We start from the raw sequence: 12,849 nt of genomic DNA, 5'->3' as shown, positions 1-12,849 counted from the left end.
AAAAAAAAATGCATGTTTTCCACATCGCAATATCTGGTAACTCCAGCTGTGTGCCACCACCATTACTGTGACACCCAACTCACATCACCAGGGATGTTGCCCAGTGAATGTCCAAGGTCAGCCTTTCTGACATCACGCCGACTGGGAGCTGCCACTTAAAGTAACTGGCTCCTCCCTCCCGTCTCTTTGAGCCTTTGTTTCACCATTGTTCCCTTGACTCACTCTCTTCAAAGCATACTGATGTCTTTGTGCGTCCCACACACATGCCAATCTCTCTCCCTTTTAGTTCCTTTTCATGGTGCCTTCAACTTGGATGCAATCACTTATTGTCTCCAGGTGTCCACTTAACTATCCAATTATCCTGGAACTCTTATTTCACCACCCTATGTGAATTATCATGCTCAGTACAAACCAGTACTCCTCTTCAGCTCTATTAACTTTTTCACTATTATATTAAGAGAAAAAAAGGAAAAAAAAAAAGGCAGCATGGTGACTCCGCATGCGATCTCTAAAATTAGAATGCTTAGATTTGAGAAAATGGCTATTTGTGAACTGTGTGATATTGAACAAGCTAATTATCTATTTGTCTCATTTTTTCTAGTCTGTTAAATGCAGAAATGAAAGGTGCCTATCTGAAAAGGTTATTTCAAGTTCAAATGTGTTAACACAAAGTACTGAGAGCAGTGTTCAGCACACAGTGGAATTTGTGTCACTACTGGTTCACAGAGACTTGTACTGACTGCCAGTCTCTGCTATAAAATAAGCTCCATGAGGGCAAGCAAGTGTGTCTAGGACATTGTAGGTGCTTAGTTATTTGTTGAATGGTTATTCAGTGTAAAAATAATTTTTCATACTTGGATATTTAACAACCTCTCACATACTTTCTGAAACCCTCGTGAAAAGAAAGCTATTTTTCTATGTGAAACTTGGAGCTTAACAAGTGTCAAGAAAGGTTCACAAAATCACCCTCTTGAGAAGGGTAGACTTAGACATTGAATTCACATTTTCTGGCTCTGAGCTTCCCCCCTATCCAGCAGTTACTTACACACTTCATTTAAAATGCCAGCAATGGCTTTGAAGGGCAAACCTCTGATATTAGATGAAAAAAAAAAATTAAAACCTAGGGTATATGAACATTTTCACAAGTACATTATTGGGCGAGGGAATATGCCTATATATATTTTAGGATTACATATACTTTAGCCATTTTCTCTTGTATTTTTTGCATCCCATTTAATAACTAATATATGACCCAATCTTGATATCTTCTTTTGGGGGAGGTGGGAGGTTGATCTTGGATATGATCAGAGGCAGAATCCTAACTTAAAATCTTCCATAAAATGTGCATTTGCCTGAATGACTTTTGACTCTAGAGTAAGTCTTTCTAATGATTTAACTTACATATTAAAAAAAAAAAGGTCTGTTAAAGATCCTCTGTATAACTTAGTAGGAGTGACATTGGATAAGGAAAATAAACACCTATTTCATAGAAAGTGAATTAATGATCACACTGAAATATTGCATAGGATATGCAAATCAATCTGAAATATACTTTTCTTGAGAATTACTGTAAAGTCAAAAATAATGGTGGCTATTTCCTCTCTTTAAAATTATGCCCATTTTATATAATTTAGCATCTCCTTCCCATCAAAAGATTTTCGAAAATATTATCAGTTTCCTGCTATTGGAACACAGTAATACTTTGTATTAAAGTGCTCAGCTCTACTATCTACTGGGTTCTCATAGGCTTTGCCCACTATACAATTATGATTGGTCATTTATCTGTAGCTCAGTTTGCTTAGCTAGAAAATTATGACATTCATAGTATATGATCTGACTGCTTTTCAGAATAATGATGTTAATAATAACACAAATAATAACCTCGTCTCTTTCCTTGGTAGTCTCCTCTAACCTATGTACAGCATTCCATTTTATGATCAGGGTCACACAATCACTGAAATGGCCTCTTGGGAGTGCCTTCATGATTTCCATTCTACAGATGAAAAAAACATGTATGGTGGTAGCTAAAGTTTTCCCCAATAACACTGCACTTTTTTCCCCATGTCTGAAATTGTCCTTAAAATAAGTGAGTGTTCTTCAACTGCATTGTGTTATCATGTAACCAATGGCTAACCAAGAGGAGAGAAAATAGCCACTCCTCTCAAAGTAAAGAAGAGAACAGTTCTCTTACCTCATAAGTGCTGGTGATGCCAGATCTGTAGAACACAGGGAGAAAAAGCTCTGACGTGAAGATGATGACAAATGTATAGGCGATGAAGAAGAGCAGGAAGGAAGCCCCAAAGCGGTAGACCTCAGAAGGAGCCCCCAAGACAGTGACAGCTGACATAAAGCTGGCTGTCAGAGACAATGCTACAGGGCCAAAGCTCATTTGCCTTCCTCCTACTAGGAATTCCCGGGAAGTTGCCTTTTTTCTCTCCTTAATAGCAAAAAACACCCCAATTCCAGAGGAAATGATGAAAAGGGCGGCAAAGACGACATAATCCCAAACTGCAAAGTTCTTGGTTTCCATGCTGGGAATTGTGGCTCCAGAGATCTACTTTCAACCAGATCTCAGGGAAATGTTGTTTCCAAACAAAGCTTGCCACAGCAGATGATTTGCCCAGAGAGGAGACCGTAATTCTGATGACCAGAGATGACCAGAGGCACTTGTGTGGATCTTCAAACAAAAGTTATACTGAAGGAAGATCTCAAAAGTTATCTACGAAGAGAAATCTGGTAGTTGTCTTAGGCCTGACAGAGGAGAACTTGAAATCTGACCCTGGTCAGGAGCTATCTGTCCCTTTATTAAAGCATATGCCAAGGAAAAGGAATTCAGATGTGTTCTGAAATTAATAACCACTGGGGGTGGAATGAACTCACCAGATAACATGCTTTTATCTCCTGGATTTTTTTAAATTAAGGTTAAACATTACTGAGAAACATAGAAGTGATACAAGTTGATCACCTCAGCATTTTTAATAAGTGAAACAGAATCTAAAATGCAAACATACTAGTGGTATCTTTCTCCTGACTAAGGGAGGTGGAGGTTGGGTGCCTGCAATTGTAGTGGGAATGGAAGGAAGGAATAAGGAACTGGGAATCAGAGACCTCTGCTCAAATCAGGTCACCCATGAGCTGTGATATTCTTGACAATTCATTGAATCTTTCTGACCTTTATCTGGTACCCAGGGATTATAGGATCCTCTAGGATTATGATTAGTCTTTAAGTGTCTCAAATTTCCAAACCCTATTTTTCCTGATTGGTAAAATGAATAATAATATCTGTGGCTATTATCTGTGTTTCCTAGGGGGTATTCCTTGACCTAGTAATTGATTTTAAATTTGACTGTTGGCCTTGGAGAATTGATTTATTAATAACAAATAAATTATAGCCTTCAGTTTTATCTTCTCCACCTCTACTTTTGATAGTTTATACACTTGTGCCAAGGAAAATGAGGGAAGGTGAAAATCTTGCTATTGAGTCCTGTTTCTGCTCTTTTTTTTTTTAAAGATTTATTTATGCATACAGAACTGGGGTACAGGCCAGAGGTGCAGGGGTGATGAGGGGATTCACCAGCATAAAAGTGGGACAGAACAGGCAGATTGAGGAAGCACATGGCTGAGGGGAGCAGTGGGTGGGTCATGAGAGGTCTGCCCGCGCCATGTGGGCCAGCTCCAAGATATAGGATCTAATTCGCACTGAAGTCACTGAGGCTAGCTTGCAGTACTGCTCTTAACCCACTGCACCACCAGGGAGGGCTCTTTTTCTTCTCTTTCTAGACTATCTGTTAATTGTTCTGAAGCAAGCAACTTTCTCTAATTTTTCCTGTTTTGTACATGCTTTTCCCTTCTTCTCAATGGTCTTCCTGACCTCACCTCTATAAAGCCTTCTAATCCCCAAGATCTAGCTGCTGTTCCCTACTCTGTGGAGCCTTCATTAGTCAGATTTTACACCTCCTGTTCAAATGCTAAGCTCTCTCATCCCCTGTGGAAACAGCCACCCTGTCTACTCTACAATTATTCTTGTATATGTGAATAATTGTTCTGTGATTTGTTAGTCAGACACTGTAGATGGTCAACTCCTTAAAGACAGAGGCACAGGTCCTGGACCATAGCGCCCAATAAGTAGCAACCATTGTAGAAAATAAAGTAATCAAAAAGCAAATGAAGAAAGCAAGTCATACATAAAGCCAGAAATATTTGCTATCCAGCAGAGAAACTAATTTTTCTCTTTACATCGGATGACTAAATAATTTTCTTTATTATTTATTTAGTCTAGATACTGTCTTCACTCCCTACTTTTCCCCATGACTTACATTAGGCCACAGGAAGACCTGATGACTGAAATATGCCTTTTATTTATTTAATTTTAAAGATTTATTTATTTATCCATACAGAGCTGGGGTACAGGCCAGAGGTGCAGGGGCAGTGAGAGGATTCACCAGAGACAGAGTGGGGAGCGGAACAGGCACATCAACGAAGTACACTGCTGAAGGGAGCAGCAGGTGGGTCAGGAGAGGTCTGCCTTGCCACGTGGATCACCTCGGGGCATGCAGGGGTCGAATCATGTTGAAGTGGCTTTAGCTTCTCAGTGCTGTGCTTTAACCCACTGCGCCACCAAGGAGGGCCCTGAAATATGCCTTTTAATACAAATAAATAAGCAAATACTCTGCCAAGACCTGTGTCTTATTTTCAACATCTTTCTGTAAGTTTGCAGAGTTGATGTAATCAGTATTTAAGGAAAACTAAAGGTATATTTTTACCTTAACCTAGACTTTTAATTATTTTTATCAACACAATTATATAACTGTTGTTTATATTAGTCTCAGCAGAAAATCGAAACTCTAACTTTTAGATGCTTAACTACTTTATACTTTAATATTAACATCACCTAAATGTTAATATTTAACCTATAAAGCTTGTAAACAACTTGTACAAGTCAGGTGAAAATTGGTTCAAAACACTATCATTATATCAATGAGGTCCCAAGGTTGAATGCCAAAAGCTTGTAACTGAATAGCCAGTGAGTACTGCTGTTCTAATTAACCTTCATCAAGTAACTGTATGCACTATGTGACTTCTTTTAATCTTGGTTTTCAACACCTTGGGGAAGCAGAGTGGCTCATGTCTTGGGATGTGAGGGAAACTTCTTGCCTTTCTTAGTAAAGCATGCCTTGGGATTTTCAGCATCAGTTTATTGGAATTCACCGCTGTGTTTCATTTCCTTACTGTTTCCTAGCTTTGGTAGCATTCATTGTTTTCAGTTCTGTTCTTTCTGTTAAAACTACTCTATGCAAGGTTCATGCTAACTATAAAGCATAGTATCATTTTATGAATAAGTTTTCAGGGAAAGAAAATGATCCAGCATTTTCAGGAGCTATATTAGTGAGGAAATATGTGCCTATAACAAAAATATTAATAAAAAGGAGAGGAAGTCGTTCTCTGAAGAAACCCCAGCATCAGCTCTACACTGTTTAGAACATGTTCCTTCAAAGGCTGGAACCCATATTGGAAGGTAATTCAATACTACCTGCTTCACACATTATCCTATCAAGACCACATTATCCAATTAATCATAATTTACTTAATAGGTTAGATCTGCAGTTGTTACTACTAGTAGTATTTGTAGTATAAAATAATTCTGCACCTTGCTTGCAGCAGATATAATAGGAAAGAGGGAGCTTGAGGGAGGACATTGAATAATTACCCAAGGGAGGAGAGGTAAAGAACTTGAAAGATAGGGCATCCAAGAAAAGAACAACATTGTTGCAGTGTTGTTACTAGCAGACTATGAATTCCACATTATTTTGACCTGGAATGGAAGAAGACAAAGGTACAGGGCAACAGGCCTTGACCATTTAAAACTGCACAATCATGGATTAGATTACCCTCTTCCTCATCTGTTCTAAAAGCCAAATGTGAAGAAGAGTAGAGTAGAATAAAAGTAATATTGATTTGTTTTGCTTTGATTTTACACAGGGAATTGGCTAGGTCAAAACTGTGTCTCAGAAATATTAATCTAGTCTAATGCTAGATTAATTAAGTCTAATGCTGTCGTGTGATGAAAGTCCAATGGACACCATCAAGGATAGTTAAGGAACAATTTACCATGTTGGGCAGTAAAAGTAGTGCTCCTCCTAGAGTTTATTCAATGAGTATACCTGTCAAATAAATCTAGAGGAGAAATCAGCAATGAGAAAATCAACAGAACTCAAATTTCTGTTGATTTTCTCAAACAACAGAAGAATTACAGCCATTTCTGCCTTTTCAGGGGAAGTGAACAGTTTCCAAAGAATGTAATTCCATGTAATACATATGTATTCTTACAGGCTAAAGAGGAAGTTTCCATAGTTTTATATTAAAAGGAAAACAACTGAATCCAGTTCTGGTGCCTAATTTGAACTGCAAAATACAGGACCCACAGTATTGGTCTCTTTATTGAATGGAATTTTTATAAATATGGAAAGGGCACATACAAGAAGAAAGTGGAAAAGATTAACAGAATTCTGCTTGCAAATTAATAGGCTTTCTCCCCCTTTCATTCATGGGAATGTGTTGGAGATCTGGCAAAAGGAATGAAGACAAGAATCTGACTGGTGCAGAGACATTCCCCAAAACCAGTGAGAAAGTCCTGCTTTAAGGGAGAATTTGTTACTTTAGCTATGGGAGTGATTAATATTGAGTGTTAATTTTTCAGCTTTATTGCAATATAAGTGACATGTAACATTGTGTGAGTTTAAGGTGTGTTGTTTGGTGATACGATGCACTTACCCACTGCAAAATGTTTACCATGATAGAGTTAGTTAATATCTTCATCACCTCACATAACCGTCTTTTGTCCTTTTGTATAGTGGGCATGAGAGTGTTTAAGATCTACTCATTTGGCAACCTCAAGTATATAAAGTACAGCATTGTTAATTGTCATCATCACAATGTGCATTAGAAAATGTTTTATTATTATGTTGCTATGCAGGAATGTAATGTCCTTATTTACTTCCAATCTTTGAGAGAAAGAGAGAGAAAAAAATGAATCATAAGATGTTTTTCCTCCTTCATGCTTTGTTTTTTCTTGGTTCTCAATCTCCATTGTATTTTACTTTAGCAGTTTTTCATCCTCATCCTCCATTTTTCCCAATAATGACTACAAAAGTCTGGCATTGTATTGGTGCCTTGTTAATTAAGTTAAAGGGAAAGAATTTATAAGCAATATTTAATTTATATTTTACTGGGGAAAAACAAAGTCTAAGGGAAAATAATCCAAGGTTTTAAAAAATTGAAATATTGATATCTCAAAAACATTTTCCCACTTATATCAAACTGAAATTTATATTCTATCCTATTAATTTCCATGAATTGATTGTTGCTAAATTTCATGCAATTAAAACTTTATATAATTGCCTTAAGAATATAAGGAGATGGTGACTCAAAACATAAAAGAGACAAATTTCAGAGTCCAGTAGAGAACATTATTTAATATTAAAAGAGACTAATGACAGCACAAATCTGTAAACAAGTTGAACATTTCAAGGGAACACCCAGTTGGAAAAGCAATTGAGCGTGAGGATCAAGGTTCTTCAGTAACTGTCTTGAAGTACCAAGCAATGTTCCCATTATAGAACAAAAAAAAAAAAAAAAAGGAAAAAGACACCAGAATAATCTACTATACATTTGGTTATGCTATGTATCCGCAAAGGTAAATACTTCTTTTTGGGTTCAGGCTTTAGGCATTGAAATAGGACTTTTGAATAAGCCTCAAAAGAGACACCCACTATGTGTCTAACATTCTCATATAGCACAGCATTTTAGTCCTTATACAGTTAGGAAAACCTGGAAAAATGAAATCAGTTGTCACATATGCAGTGTCCAACACATAGTACTTTTTCTTTACATATTGTGTTTTTTTTAACTATGAGGACATTAATATGAAAATCAATTTAATAAAATAAACATTGTGTGTAAGCTATGTAAAAGGGTCAAAATGCTGAGGAAGTATGCAAAGGTAAACGAAACTTGGTTTATACACACAAGATATCTAGCTACTCAGGTACAAGGAGAGGAAAATAGAGGAGGGTCATCTATCAATGAACACATCTATAACTTAGGACTGATCACTTTAATTGGAGATATAACTCTGAAAAAGGTAGCTCCAGACCTAAGGCAGAGACACAAACTGAGGCTGTCCGAAGAAAAACAAGGCACATGCTGTCCTTCTCTGCAAGGGATAAGCCAGGGAGAATAAATTAAGCTGACTTCCTGCAATTGCATCAGACCAATTTTAGACTAGTGACTGATATTTTGTGTGTGATCACATGAGGTTCCAGAATCTCCTGGCTTCCAGTCTTCACTTCCTGGCAATGTCTTACCTAGAAGTATGCTTAAAAATGCTTACCTAGGAAAGAGCAAGAGGGTCCACCCTCCAAGATCTTGTGCAAATGCACCTCCCCCATCAAAAACACAACATTCCCATCTAGGTGGAGGAAAGCTTGTCTTGTTAATATGTTTGTTTTTAGTCACCAAAGAACGCCCATAGAATCACAGTCAATTTTATTATGGAAGAGTAAGACTTCATAATAACTAACAATAAAAGCTTTGTTTATTTTTGCCTGTGTGTTAAATTTAGAAGCTTCCATGTAACTTATTGTAAAGAATCAGCTGCTACTGTTCCTACTGCAGAGGGACAGTTCAGTTTTTAGGAAGTGCAGTTTTGACTGTCCATAAGTGGCATACCTGACATCTACTTTCCCTAAAAGAGTTCTTCTACTTGACTAAAGAGTACTGGTCTTTACTACCTAACTGAATTTGCCAGCCTAGCTTGAAATAACACACATAGACACACACAAAACAAAACCAAAAGAAGGGAGGAGGATTTTAAAAGTCAGCTGACAATTTTGTAAGTAGAAGTCAATTTTTAGCTTAAGAAAACAGGTTTTTTTTTTTATTCATATAGAACTGGGGTACAGGCCAGAGGGTCAGGGGCGGCGAGAGGCTTCACCAGAGACAGAGTGGGGAGCAGAACAGGCAGATCGACGAAGTACACTGCTGTGGGGAGCAGCGCGCGGGCCAGGAGAGGTCTGCCACGTCATGTGGTCACCTCCCGGGCAGGCGGGAATCGAACTCATGCCGAAGTGGCTTTAGCTTCTCAGTGCTGTGCTTTAACCCGCTGCGCCACCAGGGAGGGCCCAAGAAAACAGGTTTTAAGAACACAACTACCATCAAGTCTAAATTCTTTTCCAAGCTCTGCTCCATAGTACGTTTGGAGTAACTTCTGAAAACTTTGTGACTTACTTCCTTAGCTGGAAGTGGGAATAGCACTATGAAAAGTAAAGGTGACATATAAGGTAATGCTTGCAAAGTAGTTAAGATATTTAATGCAGTGTCAGCCTCCGAGGTGGAGTTCAACAAACTGTAACTCAATAAATTCTCTTACTGCTCAGAATATACAGTATAAATATACAATTTGAAAATCATGAAAAAAATTTAAACTTTTACTTAGCAATGTACACATGACAAATCTATTTTTCCTTCAGTTAAAGATTTATTTTTGGACTTTGTTTTTTGTTAATCATTGTTTAACCTTGTAATAAGATGTTGCTGCCTAACTACACCAAAGAGTAAAATGTAAATTTAGTTGACATTCTAAGACTTTATGGCATGTAAAATTTCATCCCAGGGAATAGTTATTGAGTATAAATGGAAAGATAAGACTACTTTTTAGAATATAAGACTTTCTCAATAATGTTAGGGATCTGAATCATCTTGGATATAAACTTTCTACAAGTTTATTTCATGTCCCCTCTTTCCAGGAAACAGAAGAGTCACTGAGTTCACTGAGTGGCCATAGAACACAACTTTGCTCTCAAGGTCAGTCCATGGAAAAGGGCCTACAGAAAGGAAAAGAACAGAAATTTACCTTTGTGGACCTCTATACACTCTGTGCCAGTTTACAGGGGGAAGAATTGCATAAGGAACCCAAATCTCATGTAAGTCCCCATGCATCTTGAAATAAAAATCATACTTTTCTTAAAGTACCACTAATTAAACACCCACAATTTTATGAATTCTCAGTAGTCTATTTTGTCTGGTCAATGACACCACCAACTAGAACACAAGACTAGACAAAGGAGAGATTACTGATCTGAGCACTCTCTCCTAGGATCTTTTACTTCACACCTCATCAAGGTCCCCAGGGTGAGTGATTATTGGTGGTTTGGTGGGAAACGCTGTGCAATAGCCACATGATCCTTTACTCCTAAAACATAGCATTATAACCAATATACTAACAAAATAAATATATATTTTTTTTAAATTTAAACATTTTTTTTTCCCTAAAACAGATATATAATGGCTTTGGGCATATGGTATATGACCGTTCTTTTGTGGATCTAGTCCTTACAACCCTATTGGGATTGAGAATCAAAAACTGAATGATATGTTCGCAGTTTTAGCCTAGGGTTATTATGTGAACTTTCCTCTGTCATAATTGAGAAAAGTGATCTGAACTGTTGTGGTGTGCTGCAGAATAACATTATGCCATACTGGTTGACCAGAATAAGCAAGAGGGGACTGTCATATAAGATCTTTAAGACGTGCTACAGAGGTAAATAAATAACCATAGGGATCTATAGAAATCTGCCATTTTGATGGAAGCCAGAAATCAGGGATATGTCCAGACCTTCCTTCCTTTAAAGGACAAATCATGCATCTCACCTATCTGCAAAGAAATCTCATTCCTGGAAATCTCTTTTATTTTGGGTGCCAACCCATTCACACTAGAAATACTACTCTGACCAGTATGTTGGATGCCATGCAAGGATAGAAACTTTGATTAGGAACCAGAAGGAAAGGGTTCTGCAGCAGGTGCAAGCTGCAGTTTAAGTGGGTCTATTGGATGGGCCATATGTTCTAATAAAATCTATGATCTTGGAAATGACATTGTTGTAAAAAGATGCACAATGAGATAACTAGTGGTTAGGCTCCTGGTTCTGGATGCCAGAAGAGAAAAATTTGGCGACAGGAATCAAGTGACCAGATATGTAGAACTTCCCATCATGAGCTGTGCCTTTGGGACTAAGTCATAAATCCTGACAGTAGTTACAGGAGAAATTCATTAGAATATAGGATCTTTTAAAATTAACATTGCATACAAGCAAAACCAAGTATTATTTCAGACCATGGATCTGTGTGGAATCTAAGTATAAGCCAAAACTGAATGGGAGCTGCAATGTAGCCTCAATCAGAAAGGACTTGGAATAACATTGTTGCTCATGTTAGATCAGTCAGCCACTGGAAAACCCAATAATTCACTCTTGGAGATACAAATAAGGGTTTTTCTTTCTGAAAGAGAAACACCACCTTCTTTTTTTTTTTTTTCTTTTAACAAGAAAGGGTTGTTTATTTTGTCTACCTTCATTGCACATAGGGACATAGTTAATTCAACTTCTCTCCATCATTTGTAAAGACATTTAGTTGTCATTTTTTATATTATTCCTCATTTTGTACATTTTTTTCATATCAGTTGTAATTCTCATGAACTTCCCACCACCACTTCACCCTCCCATGTGCTCTTCTCACCCCAGTTTTGATCTTGTTCCGCTTTCCTCCCTCGTAGAATGTCCCTGTTTTATAGCTGTTAGTTGATGTTCTTTTTTTACTTTATTACAATTATGATAGATGGATAGGTAGATAGATAGATAGATGGTAGATAGATAGATAGATAGATAGATAGATAGATAGATAGATAGATAGATAGATAGATAGATAGATTTTTCCCTGATCCCTTACACTTCTGCAATGAGTGAAACCATCCAGTATTTTTCTTTTTCTTTCTGGTTTATTTCATTGAACATGATCTTTTCTTGATATACACACATCCATAAAATTGCAGCAGGGATTTTAACGTGGAGCTGACTTTAGCAAAGCTTTGGAGAAGGTGAGAGAGGGAGGGCTGTTTTATCTCCCTACAATGCAAACAACCTCAAATTCAACACTAGGCATTCCAGTTTCTTAAAGGATTACTTTTTTGTGTTCTGTTACCATCTTATGTTTTGGTCATTCATTCCTTCTCCTTTCCTTTCCTTTCATTTCCTCTCCTCCTCAGGGGCAAAATCCATCAACTAACTAAACATGTAAAAATACTCCCATTTTCTTCTTCAGAGTAATTCCATTCTTACCCCCTACACAGTTTTGGACCTTCCTTTGACCAATAAAATCAGTGCTCTAATAGTCTAGTTTTTCTCTACTAGAAGAGAAGGGGTTTGCTCTTCCAGATACAACTATAATGGAATTCATATTTAGGATGCTTTCACATAAGACCTTTGAACAGATTTATTATAATGCATAAACTAGTAAAATTTAATTAGGCGATATTATGATTCCTGATGAGGTCTATCTGATATCTATTTTGCCTAAAAGATAACACTATAAAACCTAAGTGTAAAACTTGTGTGAGGATCAAAATTTGCTCTAATTAATGTGTTCAAATTATTCACAGAAGGAAAATTCATGGCTGAATTTAAAGTGATCTTGTTCAATTAATATTAATTATCTACAGCCAAATTTCCATCTTCTAGAAAATAAGTGTGTACTAGTAAAAACTCTTGTTTTCCTGCCTCATGGTATTGCCAAATGAGAGAATTTGAAAATGAGAAACAATGTAGAAAGATTTCAATTTACTAAATTAAATTTAAGTAAATAATACATATGTAAATAGTAGATAATAAATGCAGTAATATATATAATGATAGATGAAAAATAAATACTAAATATATCATGAGAAATAGTATGTACACATGTACAGAATTATAATTAAAACAAACATGTGTCTATGCACACTCTGCATTTATAAGTGCT

General features: G+C 36.9%; 1 protein-coding gene across 1 annotated transcript in view; it reads right to left on the bottom strand.

Moving 5' to 3' along the window:
• Positions 1–2,810, bottom strand: part of SLC5A12 (solute carrier family 5 (sodium/monocarboxylate cotransporter), member 12) — a 40,925-nt gene extending 38,115 nt beyond the window's left edge. Inside the window, exon 1 of the mRNA XM_004683589.2 lies at positions 2,192–2,810. Coding sequence (XP_004683646.1) covers positions 2,192–2,530 — 339 coding nt within the window. The 5' untranslated portion in view covers positions 2,531–2,810. The remainder of the gene's footprint in view (positions 1–2,191) is intronic.
• Positions 2,811–12,849: the final 10,039 nt, after the last annotated feature.

Source organism: Condylura cristata, unplaced genomic scaffold, assembly GCF_000260355.1.
Source record: "Condylura cristata isolate star-nosed mole 26May11 unplaced genomic scaffold, ConCri1.0 scaffold00015, whole genome shotgun sequence".
Taxonomy (NCBI): Eukaryota; Metazoa; Chordata; class Mammalia; order Eulipotyphla; family Talpidae; genus Condylura; species Condylura cristata.
The sequence above is the reverse complement of the archived record's forward strand: the minus strand, read 5'-3'. Positions and strand labels throughout refer to the sequence as shown.